This window comes from Ammospiza caudacuta, chromosome 3 (genome assembly GCF_027887145.1).
Source record: "Ammospiza caudacuta isolate bAmmCau1 chromosome 3, bAmmCau1.pri, whole genome shotgun sequence".
NCBI classification, from domain to species: domain Eukaryota; kingdom Metazoa; phylum Chordata; class Aves; order Passeriformes; family Passerellidae; genus Ammospiza; species Ammospiza caudacuta.
The window spans coordinates 62,838,657-62,866,038 of record NC_080595.1 but is presented as its reverse complement, the minus strand read 5'-3'; the positions used below and the strand labels follow the sequence as shown (position 1 = coordinate 62,866,038).

General features: G+C 37.5%; 1 protein-coding gene across 3 annotated transcripts in view; it reads right to left on the bottom strand.

Annotated features, from left to right (window-relative positions):
• Positions 1 to 427: 427 nt before the first annotated feature.
• Positions 428 to 27,382, bottom strand: part of MED23 (mediator complex subunit 23) — a 38,516-nt gene continuing 11,561 nt past the window's right edge. For 2 of the 3 annotated variants that reach the window (XM_058802613.1, XM_058802614.1), the window contains 19 exons: positions 21,159 to 21,359; positions 19,632 to 19,775; positions 18,153 to 18,298; positions 17,333 to 17,578; positions 17,011 to 17,153; positions 16,312 to 16,486; positions 14,471 to 14,634; positions 13,258 to 13,382; positions 12,571 to 12,776; positions 11,459 to 11,639; positions 9,806 to 9,976; positions 8,344 to 8,560; positions 7,292 to 7,528; positions 6,032 to 6,197; positions 4,993 to 5,065; positions 3,655 to 3,869; positions 2,998 to 3,118; positions 2,214 to 2,345; positions 428 to 1,536 (listed from right to left, as the gene is read on the bottom strand). In XM_058802613.1, the coding sequence (XP_058658596.1) occupies positions 1,363 to 1,536; positions 2,214 to 2,345; positions 2,998 to 3,118; positions 3,655 to 3,869; positions 4,993 to 5,065; positions 6,032 to 6,197; positions 7,292 to 7,528; positions 8,344 to 8,560; positions 9,806 to 9,976; positions 11,459 to 11,639; positions 12,571 to 12,776; positions 13,258 to 13,382; positions 14,471 to 14,634; positions 16,312 to 16,486; positions 17,011 to 17,153; positions 17,333 to 17,578; positions 18,153 to 18,298; positions 19,632 to 19,775; positions 21,159 to 21,359 (3,237 nt within the window). In that variant the 3' untranslated portion in view covers positions 428 to 1,362. Of the gene's footprint in view, positions 1,537 to 2,213; positions 2,346 to 2,997; positions 3,119 to 3,654; positions 3,870 to 4,988; positions 5,066 to 6,031; positions 6,198 to 7,291; positions 7,529 to 8,343; positions 8,561 to 9,805; positions 9,977 to 11,458; positions 11,640 to 12,570; positions 12,777 to 13,257; positions 13,383 to 14,470; positions 14,635 to 16,311; positions 16,487 to 17,010; positions 17,154 to 17,332; positions 17,579 to 18,152; positions 18,299 to 19,631; positions 19,776 to 21,158; positions 21,360 to 27,382 lie in introns of those variants that run through there. The other variant, XR_009274578.1, reaches the window with a different exon arrangement.

The window sequence follows — 27,382 nt, the reverse complement described above, 5'->3', positions numbered from 1 at the left end:
AGACACCAAGCAGGACTGGCCCCAACAATGAGCCCTGGAGAACATCACTTGTGACTGGCAAGCATCAGCATAAATGTGGTTTTCTGTCAGACTGCAAGTTCATTAAAGAGCACTCACAGTTCCGTTACTCAAATTATTCTTGGCAGAATTTAGGATCCAAGTACAAGAACAGCAAAAAAGCAGACTAAAGAACTCCCATCTACCGAGTCACCAACTTGTTTCCATAACTGGTAAATTTTTAGAGAGATATAAATCAGGTCAGACCTGAGTTTATTAATTTGGACTCTATTTGTAACATGTTAAAGCTGTCATTAACACGAAGCTGATAGAGAACCTGGGACATGGAAGTATCCTTGCTATGGTCAATTCTTATTTTTAAGGTCATGAGTATAGAGAAGAAATAAACTTAACAATACTAATATGGACTTTTAAACTCTGGTGTTTTTTTAATTACAAATTTGTCCAAAAAGATGAGTATTTACAAAACATTCAGCCTTTCAATTCTGTTATCAAAACCTGCTGAGCCCAGTACAGATAAACCCTAAAGCAGAATACTATACAAATCCAAAATGTAGTAAGATCAGTAAAATTGATGTGATTGATTTAATAAAAACTACACCATTTCCCAAACAGGAAAGATCAAATATGAACCAGCACAGCTTGAAGTGAATATGCAGACTTCCAATAGATTCATTGGAGACAGCCTCCAGGGTGTAATCCAACAGTCTGGTAACTGACACTACATCAAACTCACTGAGGTGTGTTTAATGAAATCTGTACACACAAAATTTACAAGTATTTTCAAAGGTTCATTCTTAGTCTTTGGAAAGATGTCGTCGTTAACTCAATAAAATTGATGCAATCTCTCTGTCTAGGAGTGTTTCTGGATAAGGGTTTAAACAGCCTTCCCAAAAGACAAAAAGGATTTAAATTCTTCTGTTGGATGAAAAAATATAAATTTTTAATAAGGCAGAACCCAAATTTTAAAAGGCTGTTTTACACACAATGAGTGTCTTTTCATATCACAGGCAGAAAAAAGGAAAAATCCAGATGACTCAACCCAGGATAGGGAGCAGAATATGGTAAACTCTTCATAAATCCATGTATTTGCTTGCAGAGTATCTTTAGTCAGTGCTTTCAGAGAAAGGCAACATATCCCTTATCTAGCGTCTAGCATAAATAGCTAAGAAGACTGGCATGCACAGAGCTAGGCAGCTTCATGATGCAAAAAAATCAAAGCAGAAGTCTGTGTGTGGTTCTCAGTCCTTTCATAAAGCATCCCAGATTTCAGATGAGATGCTGCTTCCCTTCAGTCAGTAAGAGCAGGGAGCCCTCACACTGAGGTCAGCCCAGCAGTTCATCTCACTGGGTCACTGGCAAGGCCACGTTGACGGGCACTTGGCTGGGCTGCTGTGCTGGGGACCCATTGCTGAGAGGCTGCTGGGAAACAGCTGCCTGCTCCATTTTGCTGATGTGCGTTATGAAGCGCAGCCGAAGTTTCAGAGCTGGTCTTAAGTTACAAATTATCTTCTCAACCTGTTTTAAAAAAAGAAAAAAACGCATTCACTAAAAACCAGGCACATTTTTACATGCCACTACTGTACACAAACATCACACTAGCACAACGAAAATGGGAAAGGTTACAGTAAATAGTAGTATTTACATAAATACTTAATTAAAATGCTAACTTTTGGACCTCTTTTGATAACCAATATTAAAAAAACCCTTCCTGCTGTAAGACTTGTGCACCAAAGCTTTGTAAAACACTTTTAAAAGTGCATAGTGTTATAAGCTAGAGATAAATTGAGTGAATGATTTTTTACTGAACACGAATGAAGTCTTCCTTTTGTCACATGTCAAGCTGCACTACTGAATAAGCAATTAAGTAAAACTTACAAGACATAGATTTAAATGAATAAAAGTTATGAAATATCCAATAGCTTTATTTCTAGCAATAGCTCTAATAATAGTATTTCAAGCACCCTGAAGCTGTATTTTAAATTTCAGACCATATAAATTAATCTTGCAATCTGAGATATCTAATCCACTCCATCTGAAGCTTTTCCCGCACCAACTTCCTACTTTGTATACAGACACTAATCAACTGTTAGCAATTTGTTGTACTGCTACCTGTACTGCTACTGCTACAAAAAGATTAAATTATTATATGGGAAGAAAGGTAACTAAAGTATCAATATCTACTGTTTACTTACTTGGTCTTTCACACTGTCACCTGTAAACATGTATTTCATATGATACAAGAAATCACAAATGGGATCCATGTAGTTCAGGTGGGAGCTGTACCGATCTGCATTCAGGAGCATTTCATAAAATGCCACTCCAATCTGTTTACACAGAAGGCAAATAAAAATGGGTCCAATAACGTTTTATATTAACAATATAAGAAATATGTGCTGCTTTTTAAGTAGCTGTGATTTCTAACAATTTACTTTCTTATATGGAAGAATGGACAGGTCTAAGCCATCCCATTATGCTTCAGCAAATGATTCTGAAGTTAAGCTCTTCTTTCTAGCAGGGTCTCTGATATCTGACATTTTTCAGCTAATCTGCCTACTGGTGAGCTCCATCTCTTTTTTCCTCCCTTAACCTTATCCACACTGAAATGAATGTAAGAAACAGTTCATGTTCCTCCATCCTCATAATTCACCTCTTACATGCTCCCAGGAAGTAAGCCTGAAGTATATTTTGCAAGTAGTTTGAGAGCCAAAGAAAGCATCTATTGCTTGATATTTCTGGGGGTTTATTTCTTTTTTGTTTAAAAAGAAATGTACTAGGTGTTTTATCTAACAGGATTTCAGTTAACAGGGTAAGGTGAATACCAACTCAGTAACTCAAATCCTTGCAATTACTGTTTAATCTGTATAGAACTTAATTCTGAATATCTATTACAGATTTCTATCCCATTCTGATTCATGAGTTAATTGCAAAAGTAAAAGAATCTACACAGTATACAGCAAACCATGAGCCAGACTTTACCTCTATCATGCACCGTGTCCTCTCCTGCTGGAACCGTTGCAGGAAAGGGCCAACAAGGTGGTAAACATAGAGCAACTGGAACTCTGTTTTCACAATGGGTATCAAAGCTTCTGTGAGGAACCTGCAGTATGTCAAGACATGTACTACATCAGCTGTTTGGTTATTTGGGGTTCTTTATTTCTTTCACCTGTACCAAATTGTAGTCAAAACATCACAGTCTCCCTCACAGATTTAGACCTTTATTTCAGGAAAAAAACCAGCGTGCGTCTGGAAATGAGCTATTCGAAATAGGGCAGCTCTAGAATTAGGAACAGTATTTACTGTTACAGTTGCAGATGCTTTAGGAACATTCTACAGTCCATGCTGTAGACATTTTTAAGAAAAAATTAAATTAACAAAAGCATAAAAGCTAATATAGATTTAAAAAGGCTTATTAAAGGCAGTCACACTACATGACAGCCCTAAAGCCTACAGACAACCAGAGTTATGTCAATGGAAGAGGGAGCTGGAAAAAACCTTATGATCCATCTGGCAAGTCTTAGAGCTCCCCTGTACATATTTATTCACTGGTATAAGTGCTATAGGTAGACCTTTGTTATCCACATTATGTGTGGAATTTAAAAGACAAATTGCATTATCAAATATCATTGCACCTACTTAGGAATGAGAGAAAGCTGTCCAATGCTGGAATGATGCCAGACTGCATGTGCCAAAGCCAAAGTGTAGCTACAACTCATCTCAGAGTAAGACTGGTGACACGCTGTGAAGTCAAACAGCTGGAATGGGTAACCAACCCACTCTGTCTCTGATGTCAAGCTGGGACTGTTGATGACATTCACAATGCAATCATGGAGAACAATCCAGTATGGTTCCTGGGGGAAAAAACCAAAACAACAGAACAAACCCAAAAATTCAGAATTGTTTATAAAAAGAACATCACCTAAGACACTGCTTCCTTAGCTTTTTCTGCTATTATGGCATTTCTAAAATGTGTATATATATAGATACATAAGCATATGTATATAGGAAACTGTTATAAATGTCACATGGTTTTGAAATGGTAGTTGATAACCACGAAGATGAAAATTTAAGATGCATGGTACAGAAAGCATCTATGTTAGTGGGTATGGCCACACTCAAGGGTGTGGCATTATAAAGACATATGTCACAGATTTAATTATTTGTCTGATATAAAGGTCTATAAAAGAAGCAAAGACAAAGCAAAAAGCCTTAGTGAAAGAGGTCTTAGAATTATCTAGTTTTCTGAGTGAAAGGACAAACAGACAAAAAATCGAGATGGAAACAGGAAATAAAAAAGGTACAAAAGACAAAGAATATAGATGAAGAAACAAGGAGATGAAACAGGAAGAGTAAGTAGCATTATAAAAGTAATAAGGATTAAATTCATGCTGGCTTCCCTCCAAGAAGAGGAACTATTTTTTGGGGAAGAGAGGTCACAAGCTGTGACACATATAAGCAACACATATGGCAAGATCAAAATTACTCAGGCAGTCTTTGTCAAGTACCAAGAGCCATGATATTCAGAATATCAAAGTTTCTACTGATACACAAACTGCAGTACTGCAGACATTTCCTTTTGCAATCTCAGCCACATCTCATTTACATGGTTAAGAACTACAGGATGTGAAAGGGAAAGCAATAATTGAAAAATAACTTTGCATTAGAACCTTTATAAATCTTCCTATTACATAGCTCCAGTTCTCAATACCATACATAAGGCATTTAACTAAATAGTTAAGCAAGAGTGATTTACTTCTTTTCATCCCAGCCTCAAAATATGATAGAAAAACAAAACACCTGATCAATTTTTCTATGCTAGAGGAGTAGATTTTTCTCAAACATGCATGCAGCCTTGTGAATAGCTTGCTGTGGAATCTACAGATGTTAGCCGTAGGTTTTTACAATGAATTCTAGAGAGATGATAAATGTTTCATGGAAGAGTAATTTATTTAAAAGTATAACATACTGACTCACTGGTAAGGCTGTGATAATCAGTCCAATTGCATTCATCCAAGCCGTGATGTTCTCTCTTGGCACCAGGGGCTGACTAGAGACAAAGAAAAAGAAAACTAAAGCTTCAAAGTACTCAACTGCAAGTTGTACTGCTCATGAATCTACAGACCAGATGTACTTACACCAAGAATGTTTGTCAATTTGAGAGAACTACAAGACACATACAGGTATTTACATAGCCAAAAGATGGTATAAATGCTATTGGGATGTTGTGTGCAAAACTTTATGCAGGTGTGTTTTGCATTAGCAGCAGGTTTCCTTCAAAGGCTTCAAACTTCCTTCCTTAAGCTTTAGTGCCTAAGGGCTGTTTGTCCCTTTATTGACTCCTTACCTTCATATGCCCCAAACAGAGCTAACAATAATATATTACTAAGCCAAATGAGGGTTTACCCAAGCAATTCCAGCTTGTCATTGCTCAGTAACATCAACTGAATGGCTACAAGAATATCAGGTCCTGCCTCTGACCACAGTTTTTTCAGTGGTTGCTTAAGAAGCAGCTACAGATCAAATTCAATGCATCATGACAAAAGGTCAGCTTTGGCACACCATTCTTTCAAAGTACCTCTGATCTACATCAGCATCAGGAAGGTTCAGAGTCCTGCCAGTGATTCCTGTCCCTTTCTTTGCACTCAAAGATGCTGTAGTATCAACTGTACTCCTCTCAGCACAGCTCAAAGAATAACAGACTTTGTCCAGGCCTTCCTGCTGAGCCCAATGGATAAGACCTTTGCCTGCATGATGTCTTCCCTCTAACTTTTATGTGCACTGTGCCATGTCAACTGTTTCTGAAGCACACAATCCACTACAACACAGGAATCTAACACATGATTTTTGTGCTTGATCCCTGTCACCTTGTTTGTCATCCAAAAATACTTTATATATAAAATGTTACCTATGTCCACTTTTTTTTTTAATAAGAAATTTAGTATCAGAGACTACCTTAGCAATCTCTAATTATCTATGATATATTGCAGAAAACCATTTCAGAAAGCCAACATACCTCTTCAGCACAACATTCAGCAGAGCATTGCCCACCTCCTTCCCTGGAACAGCCAGAGCCATGAGCTCAACACAGGTAACGTGCAGAGCATGGGCAGCTGGGTTAGGAAATTCATTGAATCTCCAGTCACAGTTTGGAAATGGACCAGGGGATTTGCCTGCCATAGGTGGCAATGGTTAAGGAAAAAAAAGCTGCCCCAACACAGACAAGCATAAGCAGCATAGTCATTAAAAACAGATGCATATACCTCATACTAAACTGAACTGAAAATTAGTGAAAACAAGTTGAACAATCACATTTCATTAAAAAGACAGACATACAGAAATATGTATATAAGATGCTGATAATCATTGGAGGACTGCATGAATATATAGCTATAAATATATTACACATACAAAGCCATGCAAAGGATAAACTTTCCTGATTAAGAGGTGGAAAAAACACCAACCATCTCGTTCACTGTGTGCTTCCAAGAGGAGAAAATATAAATAATAGCAATTTTATATGCTCATAATCAGAAACCATTAATTTGCCTCTCTGCAAGATCTTCTAGCAGACTTCTAGGGAAACAGTTTATGCAAAAGGAGCATCAGCTTAGTCTCTGGAAATATTCCACTTTCCCAAACAAGACTGATTTATCTGAAATACGTACAGAAATGTTCTCCAGAGTTAACACTTGCATAAAATCAGGGATTTATATAACTTTAGCTTTCTTGGGAGACACCAAATAGACTTCTTTCAAGTTACACAATTAAGAAAGGGAAGTTCAGGAGAAGGAATGAAAGAATTTGTAACACCCTGAAGATTGGTCAACTCTTGTAAAGCTGCTCCAGAAAGAAGCCAAAGTCCAAGAAGATTCCTATTCTCTAATTTTCCAGCTATTTCCACACCTTAAATATGGCACGGGTCTCAATATTTTATTCTCAGTAATAGTAATAAATGTCACTAGAAAACAGTAATAGCAATCTCATTTTTGGAAAATTCTTTAAAACTCACACTTTGCAAAAAGCTTATTTTTTTGACAATCAAAATTCAATTCAGAAAGCATAAACATCAGTAATTGCATTTCTAAGTGATGCCTAAACAGCGAAATATTTATACAGCTGTACGGTACTTCACTTTCACCATATCTTTTTAAGATGCCTACTAGGGCAGCACATCCCTGTTTGGAATCTTGGAAGAAATGGAAATTCTTACTTTGATGAAATGAAGCTGTCAGACATTGTCACAGCTTACTTAAAGTAAACTTTTAAAGGATATTGTCCACTAGTCTTCCAATAAGCTTGCAATAGTAAGCGTCATCAGGAACCCATGGGTTCTCTTCTCGAGGATTCATGGCACATTTGAGGTAAGTATCACTCAGACACCAGCCTGGTGGACGATTATCTTTGAGAGAGCCAATTATGGAATGAACAAGTTTTCTCTTGAGGTTTGTGCGCTCTCTCAAATGCCCCTCATAATAGTGAAGAGTGTTGTACAGGTAGGTCACTGGTCGGTCTGCCAAGGAGAAAGGGAAAACAATAAAAGCCAGAAATAACTTCCAGCATCACTATCTGTGGCAAGCAAAACTAAAATCAAGAGCTCTGCAAGACTAACTTGCATTTATTTTAAAACAGCACATATGGAATTGATTCACGTTCTTTATTACAACATACTCTACAAAACTAATTTTCTTTTGTCTTGTATATACTTTAGTGTTTGTGCAGAACAAAAGAAGTTGAACCAAGAGGGTCAGTATTACTAACAGTTCACAACTTAATGGTAACATTAATATAATTGTAAGTAAACTGATTAAATCATCTCTTCATATACAAGGTATTAGATAAGAAGAATCCAGGTACGAAGTCGTAGTAAAAAAAGACAATTGTAAATTGTCTGAGGGTAACATAGCAATGACACCTATAAAAGATATTAAAGCGCATTTCTAAAAGTATTCAAGTATCAGGTCAAGTTATTTGAATCTTAAGTAAGAACAGAGAGAGGAGCTGCTTTGCAATTGTTTCAGGTTTGATAAGAGAAAGTTTGTTAGGACACAGGTCTAACTATTTACTACTAGAAGGGAATGGAAGGGAAAGCTGTGAAGGAAGCATGAATTAGCAAGAGATACCTGAGTAAAAACAAGTTCACTGTTAGTAAGCTGAAATTCACTAAATAGGAAACGCATATCTCTGTGTAAATGCACACAGGGCTTAGAAAACAGGAAAGGAATAAGACACTGCTGTGCTAATACACAAACGTTATGAATGAAAGAGGTGAAGAGGACATAATGATCATAACAGGAATCTATCTGACTGTGTTCATGGATAACTTACCATGGAATTTGTATAAACCTCCCAGATGATCCAATAAAGTTTCTAGTGATTTGGACACTGGAAGCAATTCCAGAAATCGATGAATTACAATGTCAAACACTGGCAGAAAGCGCAGGCATACATTTCCAAAATAAATTGGCAAGTACTGGGGCTGGATCTGAACTGGGGGATTCACCTGCTCGGCCAAACCTTCAAAATACAGCTTTTCAGGGTATTTCTGGAAGAAAAGAAACCCAACAAAATCAAAATCTCCTCCTTCATAAGTAATGGATTAAACATTCAGCATTTACATTGCTTTAAAAAGACACTTCAGAACCCTCTTTATCACATTTGAATTCAGTGAAGCTTACTGTAAACTTACTGAAGAAAACTGAACTCTGACTTAAATGGATTATTAAAACATCCTCAAAAAAAATCCAGAACAAAGGGTCACCACCACTCAAAATGGACATAAGAGAACATTAGGAATCCCAAAGCAAAGCTGAAAGCAGCCAGTGGTGAAGTGTCCTTTGTCATGAATTTGAAGAGAAAACCCAGGGGAAATAAGCACTACTGGAACTTTCTGCATCATTTGCTGAATTAGAAGACTAGAAATAGGATGAATGTAATAATTCCCTTGGAAAGAACTGTAGTGTACTCAAATAATAGATGGGCACTGCTGAGGGCTGATCTTATGTTTTACCAGTGACTGAAATTTCTATATGCCAGGTTCGGTGTAGTGACTGTGCAGCCATGTCAGATCACTTCCCTGCTACCCTTACACTTTTAGTTAGGCACGGTCAAAACATTGTACAGCCAAGTCAGAGGGCTAATACAGACCAAACAGCTCCTGGATCAAACTAGATGGCATGTATTGAGCTACATGACAGCTTGTTTTATCTGTTCTATCTCACTGTTTATTTTTTGACAGAACAGCTCATTGGCACATCCTTTTCTAGTCAGCAGGAACCAGTATGTCTACAGGAGCATTAAAATCTCAGCAAGTCTCTTCCCTAACACATCAAGCTATCATGTTCTAGTCACAAAGAAGATGGAAGAAGCTTTAATAATTAGAAGAAAATGTAGGTTTAACATTTGGTTAAAGTAATAAAACATCAGAAAATAATATACTGTCATTTTATGACTGTAATATTGGTACAGTCATAAAATATCAGAAAAAAACTTCTCCCTGTACACAAAAACTGTTTTAAGTGAATTTCAGTATAAGCAAGATTATAAAATTGCTTGATTTAGATGAACAAGAATGAACATCCACCCAATTCTTAAGCTACTCCTGTTTTTTAATATTACTGCATTATATTTTCAAAATCATTACATACATGATTTATTATTTTCATACTAGCCCAAATGAATTACAGCTTATTAGGCAAGTCCAAAAATTGATAACGCTGCCCTGTAGATCATGGCTGATATCAATTCCACAGAAATTATTACAATAAAAGAATATTATTAGTTGTGATACCTTGTGGTAACTCATATGCTTTGTATGCCAGTCATTCTGCAGCCAGTGTTCCGGAGAATTCTCCTTCACAAAATCACTCACTCTGTTTCTGAAATCATTAGGCTTCAGTAAGAGCAATTGGATTATGAAGTAACAAACTTGAGCTTCATTTCCTTCATGACTACGCATAGCCTTAAGTGAAACAGATTAGACAACATGAAATTACAGTTGACACTGTGGTCTGCTCTACAGCCCCAAAACATGGCAGCCAAATTTGCTACATCTGCACACAAATTCACACTGCATACACAGTCTTTTTTCAAGTGAAGCCATAAAAGAGAGGCAGGTTCAATCCCTATCTCATTTTCTGTTCCATGGGCAGAAGGTCTTACAAACTTCCCAGCACTTTCTGAAGGAATTCTAGCTTACTCTTACCTGTAAGCTGTCTTACTGAAAATAACTAATTAAGTGACAATGAAGTTAAGATTGCTTTTAACCTCTGGCCACTCTGACATGATTTGACTTCAGTCTGAAAACCAAACTACAATTCAAACAACCAGCTTTACATTAAGATGAGATTTAAAATTAAATATAGAGGACAATCACTTAATGCAAATGTAGTTCTCTCTAGGTGAGTACAGCTTTATTTTATAGGATAACATGAAAAGCAAGAGAATGCCATTTCTGTCTTACTATGATGAAAGGAAGCACACTCAAATGGGTACAAGATTTTCCATATGCCTGTGAATGAATTAATAGCATGTCATATCCTATCTACTTTTTAAGGCTGCAGGAATCACACAACCATAAACCATTTAGGGTAGAAAAGACCTTTAAGATCATTGAGTACAACCATTAATTCAGCAGTGCCACTAAACCATATCCTGAAGTGCTGCACTTATACATTTTTTAAGTATCTCCAAGGACGGTGACTCAACCACATCCTTGGGCAGCCTGTCCCAACACTTTACAACTCTTTCAGTGGAGGTATTTTTCTTAATATCCAATCCAGCGTAACTTGATGCTGTTTCCTCTTGTCCTATTGCCTGTCACTTCTTATGGGAGAAGAGGCAGACACCCACCTGGCTACACCCTCCTTTCAGACAGCTGTATGAGCAATAAGGTCTCCTCTGAGCCTCCTTTTCTCCAGGTTAAACACCCCCAGCTCCCTCAGCTGCTCCTCATAGGACTGGTGCTCCAGACCCTCCACCAGCTCTGCTGCCCTTCTCTGGACATGCTCAATGTCTGCCTTGTGGTGAGAGGCCCAGAACTGCCCAGCCTGTAGCACGGCACGGGCTGTGACTCAAGTGCAGGACCCAGCACCTGGCCTTGCTGAACTTCAGATGACTGGCGTCAGCCATTGATGCAGCCTGTCCACATCCCTCTGCAGAGCCCAGATAACTGCATGGCTCTGAGGTCAGAGACTCAAACCACCAGTCACAACATTTAATAATATCAGTTCAATGGTTGCCATTGAATAACCAAGAAATGTTTCTCTGAAGACTCAGAGAACTGTAAGAGTGTTGCTTAAAGAAATAATTACTATTTTCTTGATTATTAACTTTGCAAATAGTCATTATTTAAGACCAATCGTTTTTTAAAAGATCGCTACTAAAAATGAATCAGAAAGCAGACTGCATGAGCTGTCATCTTATCTTCTGAAGTGATACTTACCAAACAGAGTATCAACCTATCCAGTGTTACAATATTGTATTTCCACACCATATCATTGAGAATCTCAATACATTTATTGAGCTGCTGTCCTCCTGCAGATGTAGAGAATTCATACACCAAAAAATCTGCAAATGTCCTGACATGTGCCACCAGAGCTCTGGCCCCAATTCTTTCTAACACTCTAGTAGGGAAGGAAAAAAAAGGCAACAAGAAATTGTTACAGTTCCTTACACATTCCTAACTGGTCTATTTATAGCTCTTATATGAATAAGCAGTTTTTAACACAATTGTCTTGAACAAAAAAAAAAGACAAAATTCCCTCCTTTTATTAAATTACTGAAGTAAATGCCAAAGCAAAGCAAAAAATACCGAGAACTCCCAAGTTGAAATACTATTTAGGAGAAATGCTTCAAGTTCACCAATTTACTCTGTGGTATTCTGCTCAGAACCCATGCTTTATTTATATAATTGTACTTATACATCTCTGAGGACAACCTTCTGCAACTCAACTTTATTTTCCTATGCTATGCACTTTAATATAGTCATAGCACTATAAACTATTTCCTCACTGCACGCTAGAGTAACAGATGCTATCAGAAATACTGTTTCAGCAGACCTAGGAAGGACTGAAAAGAAATAAAACTCTTTTTCACAGCTAAAACTGATGCTATTTCTATCAGGAACAAAGTTAAAAAATCAGACGATTACCACTTCTGTAATGAATTTTCATCTTAATCCAACATTTGTTTTCTGAAGATATATTTGTCCTTTATTCATGTATAAATGTTAAGTAAACTAATGCTTTTTATTTTCTATTTACTCTTTCAAATTGCTTGAAACACTGCAATTACAAGTAAATTGCTTAATTCAAAGCACCTCACATCCTTGTTTCTCACCAGGGAAAACATGCACTGCAGACCACTGCATGGTGGAAACAATCCTGACACTGCACAATTATTATGGCACACTGGCTACTACCTAGCTCCACTCTCTTTTACCATGCTACGCATGCTCCAAATTAATTAAAAGAACAAGCTGTTAATTATTAATTATGTCCTCAGAACTGAGGATGCTACTGTAGTAACTTTGAAATAACATGTTTTTAAGCTCACCTGTAACCAATTTGATTAATGTGATCAGTGTCTAACAACATCTTCCACAGGAGACAAAGGAAAAGCGGGGATGAACCTTGAGCAGAGAAGTGTGTGATTATTTCATTCTCACTGGTCATCGACTTCCACTTCCGGTATTCTTCTTCCACATTCTTCTTCAGATTAAAACGGCTTTCCTGAGGCACGTTGTTCTGCTTGAAGAACACCTGAAAAAAACAGGCTTTGCTGTGACTGAGAGCCTACAGTAAAACATTTGAACAGGAAAATTTTGCCTGATTTAGCACTGTATGGGTTCCTACTCACCTGTACCATACAGCCTATCAGGGAGGGTTGTTATTTCACTGTGATACCTCAGTGACTGTTTTGTCACTAACAAAGCTACACGACAAACTGCCACAAGAAAAAAATGGCTTTTCCAACTTCTTATTTAATTTTTTAGTTTTTAAACCATCTGATCTTGCATCAGAAGTTTGATCAGTATTCCCCTTAGAATACTCTAGGGGAATATACTTAACACATTTCTAAAGAAATAGCAACATTATAATCATGCTGTATTCTTTAGGGACTTGAGATTAACGCAGTCTAGAGAGGGGAAGACTCACCAACCCACAAAAGGCACAGGATCTTGTTAAGAGAATAAATGCACAGTTATTTACAATTGTAAAGTCTTCAGGTTTAAACTATTACCTGCAGAGGAGCTGGAAAACAGCTTAGTGTATGTGATGCCCAGTTATGAGGCGTGAAACTCATGATAGTTTGCAGTATGTCCTTGCACCAAGTTCCCTGAATTGAATCAGAGCCTGTGAAAAAGTCTAGAAAATGGATTTATGGTGTTAGAATTGCTCCTTTTGTCATCATATGCATCAAGGCTTTTCTAGTCTAACAGTTTCCTTTTTTTGTCCAACTTCTCCCAGCCCTTTTCTTTAACTTTATTCGGCTATAGAGGACATTGGATATTATCTTTCTTATGCTATTAACAATAAGAAAATTATTTATAAGGTTTGAGCTAGAAATAAAGCAATCATGATTTTAACATATTTTATTTAATTTCCTGTAATGTCAGTAAAACAAGCTTCTGCTGATTAACTGATTAGACTTCTAGAAAAAAATTCTGAGGAAGATAATGATGGTGAAATTGCCAGATGTCATTTTATACTGCTTCAAAAAGGATGCTCAGAAGTACCTGCCCCAATTAAGCTGTAGAAATGAAAGCCTTATTCCCCCAAACCTTGGGCTGATTTCATCAAAGGTTGAGAAATGGTTAAAAAATAAAAAAGAAATCAACATATAGAAGTTCTCTCCCTTTCAAATCACCTCCACCTCCAGTCTTTGTGAATCAGTTGCTCTAACTCTCCAGTGTGTCTGCAGACTAGAACCATAAAAAAGGAGAGAGAAAACATCTCCTTCAAATCTAACAAAAACCTGATCCATGTCACTGCACACTGTTAAAACTTCAAAAGACACAACGAAAGCTTCCTTTTGTCTCTTCCCCAAAAAAGAAACTCAACATTCAGACTACTTTTTCTTAAAGGCAAGCTATAGAGGGGGTGGCTCCTGCATGATCAGCACAGTTGCTGTATTTCATGCTATTTAAATAGCATGTATCATTCCGAGCATTTAGATTTAAAAAAATGAAACTCAAAATATGACACAAAATAACCTCTAGACCCTAGTGTCACAGTGTACCTCTGAATAAACTTTTTGAGAATATCTCATTGTCTCTTCAGTAATAGCTTTTTGCCTAAGAACAAGTAGTTAGAAATTAAAATTACACTTTTTTTTCAAAACCAGAAGTGCATGGGATATGTTTTATGATTAGGTCATTACTATGACACTCTTTTGAACTGTACTTTAGAGAAATGGTTTGACTACAGCTTTTACTGGGATGTACTGCTATTACCTGTCACATGTGTTGCCCTTGCCAGAGTTAAGATCAAAGCCCTGTTGAGTTCTTCTGATTCTGCTGAAAGAACTGTTTTGGGATCATTGAGGAAACGTGTGAACTGCGGTTGGACTTCTGAGCTGCCCAACGCTGTGATAAGTCTTAGAGCAGTACTCTCAACACTAAAAGAAGGAAACAGTCCAGTTAGCAAGGAATACTTATGCTGATGCTTCCAGGATTCCAAAAATAGCTACTTTTTTCCTCCATTTACTACTTCAAATAATACAGAAACATTTTGTTTTAGAAATTATGTTCTTAACCTTTTGAAAAAGTTCACTTTTTCTGCTGTTTAATACATTTATCAAAAATTTCAGCATCTTATTTTCAAATAAAGCACTCAAAAGTAGATTTAGCAAAAATTCCAAATGTAGAGACCCTGATAAAGAGCCTCAAGTATCTCCAATTTAGTGCCCCCTTATTATTTTTTGCACATCTTCATCTAAGGAAGATAATATAAATAAATATATGCAAAACCAAAATAAAACAGCATGAATAATACATAGGAAGCTTCAAAGCTAACTACTATCTTCAAGTATACAGCACTAAATTGTCCTTATTAAAGAAATTAGGAAGCTGAGGAAGTATAACTTTTGATTAAAAGCATTTTAATTTCCAGGGCTTTACCTGGAAGCACTTTTCACACCAGGTAGTTTGAAGTCATTGGAAGAATTTTTATAACATGGTCTTTGAAATGCCAAAGCCATAGTTTAGTTTATTCTAGTTGCAATGCAGTGCTCATTACAATTGACGAACATCTGTATTTTACAGATGAAGTGACAGAACAAGACTGAGGTCAATAAAGACATCAAGGCCTTGAATTTAAGGAGAAACTTGTGTTAATGGTTTCTTCATGCTTGGTAAAGGATAAGCAATTAGGCAATTTCAATTAAGACTATGAAACTGAGAAGCCTGATCCAGTGGAAGGTGTCCCTGCCCACAACAGAGTTGGAACTAAATCAACTTTAAGGTCCCTTCCAACCCAAACCATTCTATGAATCTATGAATTTACTGTATAATTAATTTTGTCTATATGAACTGGTAGCAATGAAGTTACTCTGTCTCAGTCAATGCACACTATTTTCCCCAACTTTTTGACAACAAGCCCCAGATTCTACATAGAAACTGAATCTCATGCTCTTCAACTTTGTTAACAGTAAGGTAAACTCAAAGCTTTTGCCTAGAATTACCTGCATAACCTCTCTAGACCTTCTCTAACCAGCTTTGTCACCTTTCTTGTATTCAAATTAGCCACTGTTTTAGTCTACACACACCATAGGAGGGACTCCACTCAGGTTCACGTACAGTCACCATTGCTTTGCAGAAACTCCTTCAGATGCAGAGTGAACCAGATTAATCCTCTGACCTGACTGAAAATCAAACTTACATAAAAATTAAGTTAAACCAACTTAACTCTTGTAATGGAATTAATCTTCCTCTACAGAAGGAAGTAAACACAGTCTCACTGTCAGACAAGCCAAGCACTGATTACAAGTAGCAGGCATTGCCCTTTATCTACAAGAAGCACTTCTTGGATATGACAGTTCTGTCCAAGAACTGTCCTGTGTGCTAACCCATGACACTGCTGCCACGTGTGTGCAAGACACTACCTCTTGCATCTCTGCAGAGCACTACTACTAACATCCAACTGTACTGCTGAAACACACCCTGCTGAGACACCCCAGAACAAGTCAGTCACAGAAGTAAGACTGGGAAGTGCCATTTAAACAGCTCTCATGAAGCTTTCTACAAGAAGAAGAAGGAATCTGTGTTTATGGACAAATATGGCAAACATCACTCACCAGAGATGGAGCTGGTTCTGATTAGTTTGTGGCACAGCAGCCAAGGAATGAAGATGGCTAAGGAGCTGGACTCTGTAATGAGGCTGGATGTGATGCATCCGATAGCTAAACATTTCCAGCAGAGTATGCAAAATTCCCCACGCGTGAGATTTGAACACTGTTGGCAGGAGCTGACCTTATGGAAAAAAAGTTTGAAAGGTAAGTTTTATAACTGACCACACCTTGAAATATAACTAGAGTACACTGGTTTTATTAGGCTATAAGTCACAGACATTTGTTTTCAAAACTGTATTACCTCCAAAGAGCATACGTGCAAGTGCTGTCTGAAGATGCTGTAAATGTATACAGCTTAATCTTTTGAATATACACATACAGCAGACATGCAAACTATATTTACAAGAGCAATTATGTATCCTCTGTGTCTCAAAGTAACTTTGCTTGTGCTTTTCCATTAAGCATTTTTTTACACAACACAGCACAACTGGAAAGGTCCCAGCAATACAAGTGATGGCATAAAGGGACAGCAGCACAACTAGTCTGGAATTTACTGCAGCACTAGGACAACTTTCAGTTTTTTTATATTAAACTAATTTATACATGCTGCATCATTATATTTTCAGTTTTACTACAGCCTCCAGTTTCCATTAAACAAATACTACTTAACAGAAAGAAAGGGGGGAAAAAGATTTTCTTTCTTACTGATAAAGCCTTTGATGCCCAAGGATTCTATTTCCATATAAACCAACAGGCGACTGTAGGTTTCCACAAGAGCAGGAGCCAAGGCCACACTAGATTTTGCATGAGCCAGCTTAATTACCCTTGTAGCTATGCTGTGAATCAGACTGAGGAAAGAGAGAAAGTATTTCTGAATCAAAAACAGAGACTTGAAATTTAACACATTTTTAAAGTAAATTAAGAGATCTATATATGACATGTCCAGCCACAGGAAGCCTTAATGATGATAATTAGCTACATACAGATTTATGAGTTAAAAAGGAAAAGCTAGCTGCATATACTGTACCTCATTTTGGCATGAACTGTGAGTGAGTCCAAGAGGTTCATTGGCAATGGAGTGATAGACCCTGATGCCATGCAATTAGTCCCTGGAAGAGGTGTCCTCATGTTGCCATTTCCATAAATAGTCTCTACTAGCACACCCATTGGCAAAGTGAAACACTCTGAATTGGTTGAGTAAGCATTGCACAACAAGGCAATTTTGTAGTCATTCATCTGTAAGCTTTTATTCCTTAAGCTCTGTTGCAAAAACCTGTGTGCCATAAAGATTAAATATTAAGCAGAAAGAAGAATACACATGCATTCCAGGAACACAACTACAACAATCTCAGTTATAAAACCCATTATAAAATAGTAGAAAAAAAATCAAAATAGTTATTAATTGCACTACATCAAAACAACTGCTTCTTATGCCACAGTTTCACTGTGTTACGATTTTTCTACATTGGAGAAAGAACTCAGGAAAAAATACAGTTAAAAATCACCTTTCCAGACATAAACTTAACCCAATGTACTGCTTACCCACACTTCCCAAACCACAGTGTAACAAAACAAAATTGTCCATTTAATTTCAGATTCTCTATCAGTAATAAAGACTGATTATTCTGAGATAAAATATATAATTTCTGCTAGCTGGATAACAACATTTCACTTTTTATGAAATATTTTGAGTTTGAGCTCTGTCCTTCTGAATGACTTTGAAGTCACTCTACTGATAACCTTTATACAGCATCCCATCACACCATACATTCTGAATACGGACTTGGAACTGCCAATTTCATTATGCCTAAATATAAATCAAAACATAACAAAACCCCCACACTCACTCATGGTGAAGCTTAAGAGAATGAGGAATGGGAATCTGCAACTTGGAGTTGTCACTGTGGGCCTTCCGGTTCAGATGAATCCAAATGCAGGTCATTGCAAAAGCATGAGTTGACTGAGGTTTGTTAATGTCAGGTACAGGAATATACTAAAGAAAGAACACATCAATGTGACATACCACATGGACTAATGTGCAGAAAACCAACTTAGATAGCCAGTATTCACAAGATCGGGTTTTCAGTCATTTTAAGAAATTGTCTAAGACCTTGGCAAAAGGAAATTCATGCTTAAGAGTATACAGTTTCCAGATATACATAGTTACAAAGCATATGCTTTTCCTCTCAGCCTCACACTTACACATTATCCAGAAACCAGTTATTGTATCTGCTTCCATAGTAAGTATTCAGTGGTTCAACAGTATTTCCTGAAAAATCTGAATTGTTCAGCATCACAACTAAACCTTAGACATTAATACACTTCTCATGAATACAGATACAACCCAAAATTAAAAAGTTTTGGATCCAGACTTAGCTACAATACTGCCCTTGGAAAATGAACTCCTGATCTCACCTTTTGCCAACATCCACATTTCTTTCTTTTTGATACAGTTACTGCTGCACAAAGACCAGTGACAGTGCAAGTGAGACAGCACCAATACATCATCAAAAGGATAACAAGGCAGATTCTTTTAAGAGCAACATCCAGAGATAGCATTTTAAGTGCTTGTGAAACTGAATCTTAAAAAATGCCTCCTAGGATTCAGTTTCACAAGCACTTAAAAAGCACTAGTCAAAGACTTTGAGTAAGTGTAACTTAGAGCCATCACTACAGCTGAAGTAAACAGTCCTATTCCTCTTCCCATATCTGATGCTGACAAAAGCAATTGAAATCTTCTGACACAAATTGTACTGAAGAATTTCAGTGGGTCAAAACTAATGTAGTGGGGGAAAAATTGTTACATATGAGCTTGATACATCACACACCTGTAGTTTTCTATCCATTCACCCAAAGTAAAAAGCACTACGATTAGAGTAAGCAATCAGGACTTCACACTGACAATGCTGACAATTAAAGTTTAAGAACTGTGTCTAAGTGTCCCTTCCTCAGGAACTTTAATTCTAGAGGAATGTACAAAGCATGGATATGATTCGATTTGCTCCTGCAAAATGAATTAAAAGTACTATTCTGTTTCAGCCCAGATGTAACAGAATTACATATTATTCCTTTACAGTCTCCTCAGTGCTTTAATAAACTACTCAAAACCTTAGTCAAACCAAAGCCAAGGAAGAGAGGAGTCAACAGAAGTCTTTCTTGCCCCTAAAAACAAACGTGGTTACATGGATCCTCCAAAAAATGTATGAAACAGCTCCTCCCAGCTATGTAGCACGCTGTTCTAACAGTGACTCAAGGATAGTAGTATTGACATATGAAGGCCCCAAGTTGAATTAAAAAAAAAACAACTTTTAATATCAGAGACTTACTTCTTTCTCAGGATACAGGAGGTCAAACAGCTTCATAACTGGGAGGAAGTCAGCCAGTGCATTCTTCTGGATGCTGCCAGAGATGAATTGGAGTAGCACCCACATGAGGTGGTCTCTCCCCTTAATGAGACCACGGCCTGCCAACTGTCAAGAACACTCAGTAACAGACAAATACTGCATGCAGAAGAAAAATCACTGCAAAGATTCTCATGAAACCAGAAGTGCAGACTAAAACAGTTTCAGCAGAGAATTTTATAGCTGACCTTAGGCAGAAACATACATCATTTTCAGAAAGAAGAGAAATAGGTACATTAGTTGTAACACATGAATGGACTCTGTGAGGACCACAACAATTAATGGTAAGACTTAAAATGCATTTAACTCCTGAGGATCACTGCTTTGAAAAACTAGCAACATTTAAATATTGGTTTTAAACTGTCACCTTGTAGCCCTGTAGTGAAGTACAGTATTGCCACTGCTAGCATCAGGCCACAGGTTTTATAAACTCCTACAAAGGAAGTCCCTGAGCCAGAACAACTTTGGTTTGCTTCATCTGGACTCACCTGTTTTTTGTTTTTGTTAATTAACTTCTTTATCTGTAACAGAAACTCTCTAATAACTAATATGCTACTCTTATCTTGCTTGCTGTAGTTTTATATAGATTTGTACAATTGTGTTGTACAATGCCTATTGTTTCAATGTTTTATTAACAGTAATTACAGGAATACAGCCCTGGTAAAACTAATTCAAGGGAAAACAAAGACAGCAGAGAACTACAATCCATCAGAAGTGGAACGCAACATGCATAGTAAATTTTTACATAACATGGAACTGTAGACAAATGAAGACGGAGCAACATGTTGTGCACGTTGGAAACTGCATCTAAATAGCCACAAGCTGATCCTACAGCAAGGAGAAAACATCCCCACCCTACCATCAACAGCATACAGCTCTCTCAGCAAAGAGCTCTGGAGGCCTGGCATCAGCACCCTTAGAACCATAACCTTGAGCACCAGAGAAAAGGACAAATACTAGTATCAGTTCAAACAGAATTATTACTAGGAAGTAATAATAACTTGGGACTGTGATTGCCAGTATCACCATAATTGGACTAATTACCTTTGATTGCTTGAGTAGATTGATTAGATAAACAGCAAGTTCCTACACAGCATATTTTTTTAGTCCACAAACAGAACAGGGCATTCACTTTGTTCAAAACTTGTTTGTAAACTGGGTGCATGCAACAGCACAGTACTTAGATCTTCTGAATTATGCCAGTTTATCTCTTTATTCTAGTTATTAGCACACTTTGAATCCAAATAAAATGCAACACCCTGTAACTGAATACACTAAAAGCTCACAGCACCATAGCTTGAGAATTTGACTTCTAGAGAGAATAGTGACTAAAAACTTAATTAATTCTTACACATAACATACTTCTTGCAGGGATGAGTGACACTTCTAAAAAAAATACTCGTTTTGCTTTTTAATCCCTCTTACCATGTGGGAGCGATACAAACAATTTACCTTTTGATGGAGTGACAGGACCATATGAGGAAAACTTGCAAACTGAAAGAGCACAAAGAAAATGAGCTGGCTGGAGAGATGCTGCCACAGAAGCTGACTGGTTCCACCATCATCAAACTTCTCTTCAGTTTCAGACCGTTCCATGGCATACACCACAAGATCCACCAGCTGGTCCTCCAGCACAGGGCAACGTTGCTTGTGCTGTAAGGCAGAGATCAGATACAGTATTCCAAAAGCCTTGCCATTAACTCTAGAACTTGCACAGTTGCAGTTACAGTACAGTACTTTGACAGAAGGCTGGGAAGCATGAGATGAAGTCTGAACTTAAGTTAAGGATAAGCCAGTATATTAAAGCTGCAGTATGTTACAGGTCACAATGATTTTTTACATTTTATCATAAATTCCACAATTTCCCTACTCAGTTCCAAAACACAGCTCATTAACACACAGATAATATCTGGGGTTTTTTGCTGTTTCATAGAATATTCAGGCCAAATTATTTCTCTGTTCACACACTCACAGAAAACAAAGTCCATTCTTTAAACACACATGTGGGGGTTCTTTTATTTGGTTTGGGGTTTTTTGCTGGGGTTTCTTTTTTTTTTTCATTCCTTCTTTTCTCCATTAAGTCCATTTCAAAAGTAGGGATCATCATAAAGAAAATGTATCAATTATACCATAAAATTCAGAGAAAGCATCCCAATACATGATGAAGGTATTTGATCATACCTTTTTCACTCTCATATTGGGTTCACCTACTGCCTGCAACTAGCAGCAGAATTAACACCTGGTTAATACCCCTATAACTAGATGCTGTCCTATTGACATAGCACCACAGGTTACACAGCAAAAAAGCTTGAGAATTAATCACTGCTGTGTTCTACATACTGTAAATAGAACAGAAATTACACATCAGAGGGAGGAACCCATTGGATGTTAGAATGCCACAGTTTTCACACTGAGTTATGCAAACCCAGGAATAATTTTAAGTACACACCATCTCTGGTGATTTTTAATAATGATCAAATAAGGAATGCATTATATATTCAGATACATACTTAGTACAGATGTATATAAAGTAGGTCCACTAGTGTGGTGGTTTGACCAGGAAGAAGTGGGAATTCTGGGATGTTGTGGTCAAACCAATGGGTGCTTGGATTTTGATACTGGCACCGGGTGTAGCCAGTGGGTTTTTGGACACACCTCCGAGAACACCCAGGGGTTAAAAGCTCGGCCCTGGGAGGCTCTCTTGGGACTTCGAGGGACGGAGGTCGGATCTCCCTTCCCCGTCCAGCCGCGGCAGCCATGCGGTAGGCCTGGGCCTGGACAGAGATGGGAGTGAGGAGGCCCTGGAGGATGGAAGGGTGGAGGAGCCCCAAGAGACATCGGGCAGCCATTTCCCCCCCGCCCCCCCCCCCAGAGACAGATAGAGAGAGAGAGAGTGCAGCCTGTGTCCTTATCTTGAAACTCAGTAAACATGTGCTGGCAGCAGGCAGCCCGGCTGAGGAGATGGGGGGGGTGCAGCCAGGAGTCCAGCAACCTGGAGGAGTTTTTAACCCTTTTTGGACAATGAAAACACCTTACAGAACATTAACCCTTCCTAGACGAGTGATAAGAGTGGAGGAGGATGAAGGAAATGAACCAGTGATGGGGGTCTGGAACAGAGAGAGAGAGAGAGTGAGAGATGTTGAAAGAATGGAGAAGATGGAGTGGCATTTTATGCTGGACTCTTTTGTGTAGCCATGGACAGAGCCATGTTTCCGTGTGATACAGAGACTGAGTCCAGGGGGAGAAATGTCCCAGTGCCAAAGAAGATTCAGTGTGGGTACCCCTCGGCCCCAGGGGGTATATAAAATATGGGGGGGACAGATGTCCCAAAGGTGAGAAGGTGAGATACTGTGCTTTTCTGGAACTGGACAAAGCATCCTTAAAAAGACAACCCTGGAAGCAGTCCTGATCCCTGTTCGGTGGTGAGAGCACCGGAACAAGGACAGAAAAGGCCACCACAACACATGGAAGGACTCCCTCTCCTCTTGAGGAACTGAAAGTTTGAGCAATCTAAAGGGCAGTGTTGGACCCAGAACTGGTGATTTTGGAGGATGTATTGTATTGGGAATTTAGGGGGGAGGAGGGGGAGAGTGTTTTTTGTGAGGTTTTCATTTTCCTCGTGTTTTCTTTTTTTTCCTTTTGTGTGTAGTTTAGTAATTGTTTGTGTGTAGTTTAGTTAATAAACTTTACTTTATGTTTAAGCTGGAGCCTGCTTTGCTTATTCCTGGTCACATCTCACAGCAGACACCAGGGAGACCCCCAGGTACTCATGGGGGCTCTGGCTTTGCCAGGCCAAAACCATAACTAGCAGTAATTTGGAACTCCGATTATAAATCTGCAGTTCAACACTACCAACTATAATGTCACATGTTACAAGATCTTCAGCGCAACAACTATTTGTATTATCCTGCATTTGTACTGTTACACTCATTTAACATACTATAAATAAGGAAAAAATCCCATGGAGAATTTAACTTATCTCAGAAAGTGTTAGCACCTTGGAAATAATCTAACCTGTTTGTTTCAATGCAATCTGTACTCAGGAATGGTCACATTTATTCATTTTTTAATTTGGCCTGATGCCTGTAACATAACGCAGCCTTAAAGAAAAAATTATTACTTTATGATACAAAAGAAAAGGAACTGAGCTGCTCAAACACTAATCATGAAAATGCATCATCCCTTTCTAGAGGCAAAAAGGTCTATGCAAAAAAGTTTTAAAATATCACCCCAATACTCATAAAACATTTCAGGGATGCCTTAGATGAATTCTTAGACTTACTAGCCAGGCAGCCTAACAGAAGGCTAATATAAAGATATAATAAAAGTAAAGAGAGATGCTGAAAGGAGATGCTTGTTCTACCTTCATTGATGGTACTCTTTAGCTATGAAAAAAAAGAGATTCTTTTCAATTAAAAATAGAATGCAAGAATTGGAAAAGTTGACAAAATACAGTGAACAGCATCCCCTTTTGCATGCTCTTTGCCAGCTCAAAACTGCAGAAAGCTACAATTCCAGCTGTGCTTTCTTGAAGCATGCTTAACACAAACCTCTAGCTAAGACAGAAAGCACCGATGATACCTTGTCTCCCAGTCCGCAATGTCATTACCACAGACCAACCGCGGTACAGATTACAGAGAGCAGTACTGGCACCATCCCTTCAGAACACCTTGGGGCTTTTGGGGCTCCTTTTTCTCCCCCTCCCAAAGCAACTAATTATGAAGCAGAGCAGGGTGCAACAGACAACACTACAGACTAGTTTATAATCCAGCATGCAAAACTACTATGTACAGGGCTTGAAATTTAATAGTTTGCTAAGCACTGGGTTAATGTCCAAAAACCTAACCATGTTAGGCTATATTAATTTGGAATAAAGTTATTCAAAGAATACAACAGGAAAAATATTACTGTTAAAGAGAGCCAGAATTTCCAGTAGGAATTTTTGCTATTCCGAATAATTCTAAGACTGGGAAAAGTTTAAGAGCCAGGAAATTAAAAAAATTAATTCAAGCTTCAATTCTGAAAACCACACTTTCATTGTGTTAAAAACAATCTTCCATCAGAAAAATAGCACTACATCATATTCTATCCTCATTAATTTAATTTTATGGCAGTTTTTCTTTTCTGTATTTTCAGTGAATATACATTTCTGCGAAGGTTTTATATCTGTAGTTTCAGAACTCTTGAAAATAAAGTACTGTGTTGCACACGAATTTGCAGAATTTGGCCCTTGTTTTATTAATTGCTCATAAGTGAAAGAAAAGCTCAGTATAAACTGAGATGAATAAAATTATAGGTGAGAGCTGATTACCCTCATAAATAAGTAGGAATTCCTGTTTTGGCACAGTTTAAGTAAAACAAAAACAAACAACAAAAAACCTCCAAATGCTGTTCTGGATTACGTATGAAAAAATGTAGCATTCAAGATCACTGTACTTTTTCTCCTAAAGTAAATACGACTCTAATTTTCACAATTTGGTCGTACAAACACATTCTCCGTTTTGTTATGAGAATAACATTTAAAGACCTGAAAACACATAATTTTATTGAAAACATTATTAAACCATGAAGAAATAGGAGGGAGAAAATGCGCTTCCATGACAACTTGACACTACAATTTCTCGAGGCCAGCCCTCTAATGGACTGGTGGTATTTCTTTAAGTGGATCAGAGCTTCAGTTGGATGGTCGCTTGTTGCTCTAATTTGAGTTTGAATTTTTAATTCCTTCTTGTTTAGGGATGTCAAGACAGGGTGGGTATCAAAGGGGCATGGCTAGCATTAAAAGTATTTCCATAAAGAAAAATATTTTAAGGAGTTAATAAGGCTGGCTGATGGCTATGATAGCTTTTCAGTATTTTAAACAAACAACATTTAGTAGATATCTACACTTAAGAAATGGACTCAGAAGACCAAATCACAGAGGCCAAGACTCCTACAAAAGTAAATGGTGTCTCCAAAAGTCCAATTCAAAATGCCTAAAGTAGTTAAAACATGACAGAACTACTTCCACACTTCCATTTTCAAAAACTGTGCGCTATGAGGACACAAAACCTTAAAGCTTATTGTTTATATTATACCTGATTCTATCATCTCTCCCAAGTTTGGCAGCCATTCTGAAGTTTCCCTTATTTAAAAAAGGAGTTTTATACTTCTACAAGGAATTTGAGCATTCTCAATGCACACCCTTACAATCAGAAACCTATAGAAAATAATCAGACCCTTAAACTAAATACTTTGCCACATTATCACCAGTTTAATCAGACAGTAAGACCCCAGCATCAACCAGAATTTTAAAAATAAAAGTGAAAGTCAAATATTGCATTATGTCATTCCTTTCACTTAACAGCTCTGCTTACAACAGCTTCCCCATGCTAATTATCCTGGTTTGTAGCTAGCAGAGAAGACAACTACACATGCACCTGCACAGAGTAAGGCATAGATAAGCTGCAGATCACCACTGCTGGTTTAAAAGGAGACCAGCCAAATACACTATTTAAAGAGCATATCATTAATTCAATAGCTGCTAATTAAACATTTTTACATTACAGAAACAAGACATCCAAAAATTACCTCCTCACTCAAATATTCCCCAAAATAACAGTTTTTGATTGATTAGAGGACTGCAACAAGACCCTACATTCTTCACACAAGTCTGTACATACAGAGAAGGTAAAGATATAAATCAAAACCTCCAAAGAGAGTTCATGTCCTTAAGACATTACTTTAGTTCTGTTTTAAGAAACAACCCTAACATCCCTAAACCAAATCTTAATGTGGTATCAGCGCACTATGACACTCTGAACTGTTAATCATTTTCCAAAAAAACCAAACTGTTATATGGTTCAAAAAATTATTTAAAAAAATAACTAAGAATTGAAATTGACACCTCAGCTAGCAGGAGAATATGAATTGACATAGAATTGTTGAGTCATTTAGGCTGCAAAAAGACCCTTAAGATAAGATTTCAACTGCTAACCATGATAATAATATACAGGATAAAATACAATTTAAATCTCTACTTCCTATAGACCAATTCAAACAGATAGACAAGAGTATGTACTGTCCCACACAGAAGTACACAGTAGCAAAACTCTGAGTCCCCAGACGCCAACAAAAGAAACATTTTGAAGTCTATATTATTATATTTGGACTTAAAACTATATACTTGATAAGGTTATTGGAAAACCTCATCCCACAAGAAAATTTAGAATCCTGAAAGGAACACATGAATCTTTAAACATACAATATTTTACCTTCATTTTTCTCCCTGTAAGGTTAACAGGAGAGCTGGATTTGTGTATTTTTACACAACTCAGAGATGGCTTGAGTGAATGGTTTTCTAACACAGATCTGCTTAGTTAACACTGAACCACAAAATTTCGTTGTTCATCTTCAAGAACTAGGACAAATCTGGCTGAACCATACCTAGATTGTGATGCCAAAAGATTCAAATGAAGGCTCCAATCCTGCAACTGGATCTGTGTAAATAGTTGACAGGGCATACAAGCAACTCCACATAAATAATTAATGATCATAATAAATAATGATCATTGCGTTGAGGTGTTTCTGTACTTAATCTGAAACAAACTTGGCACTATTTGCATTTCTAAGTGTCTTCTATTATAGTGACAGTTCAATTTCTGCAAGTAATTTCTTTAATAATAAAATGCAACATT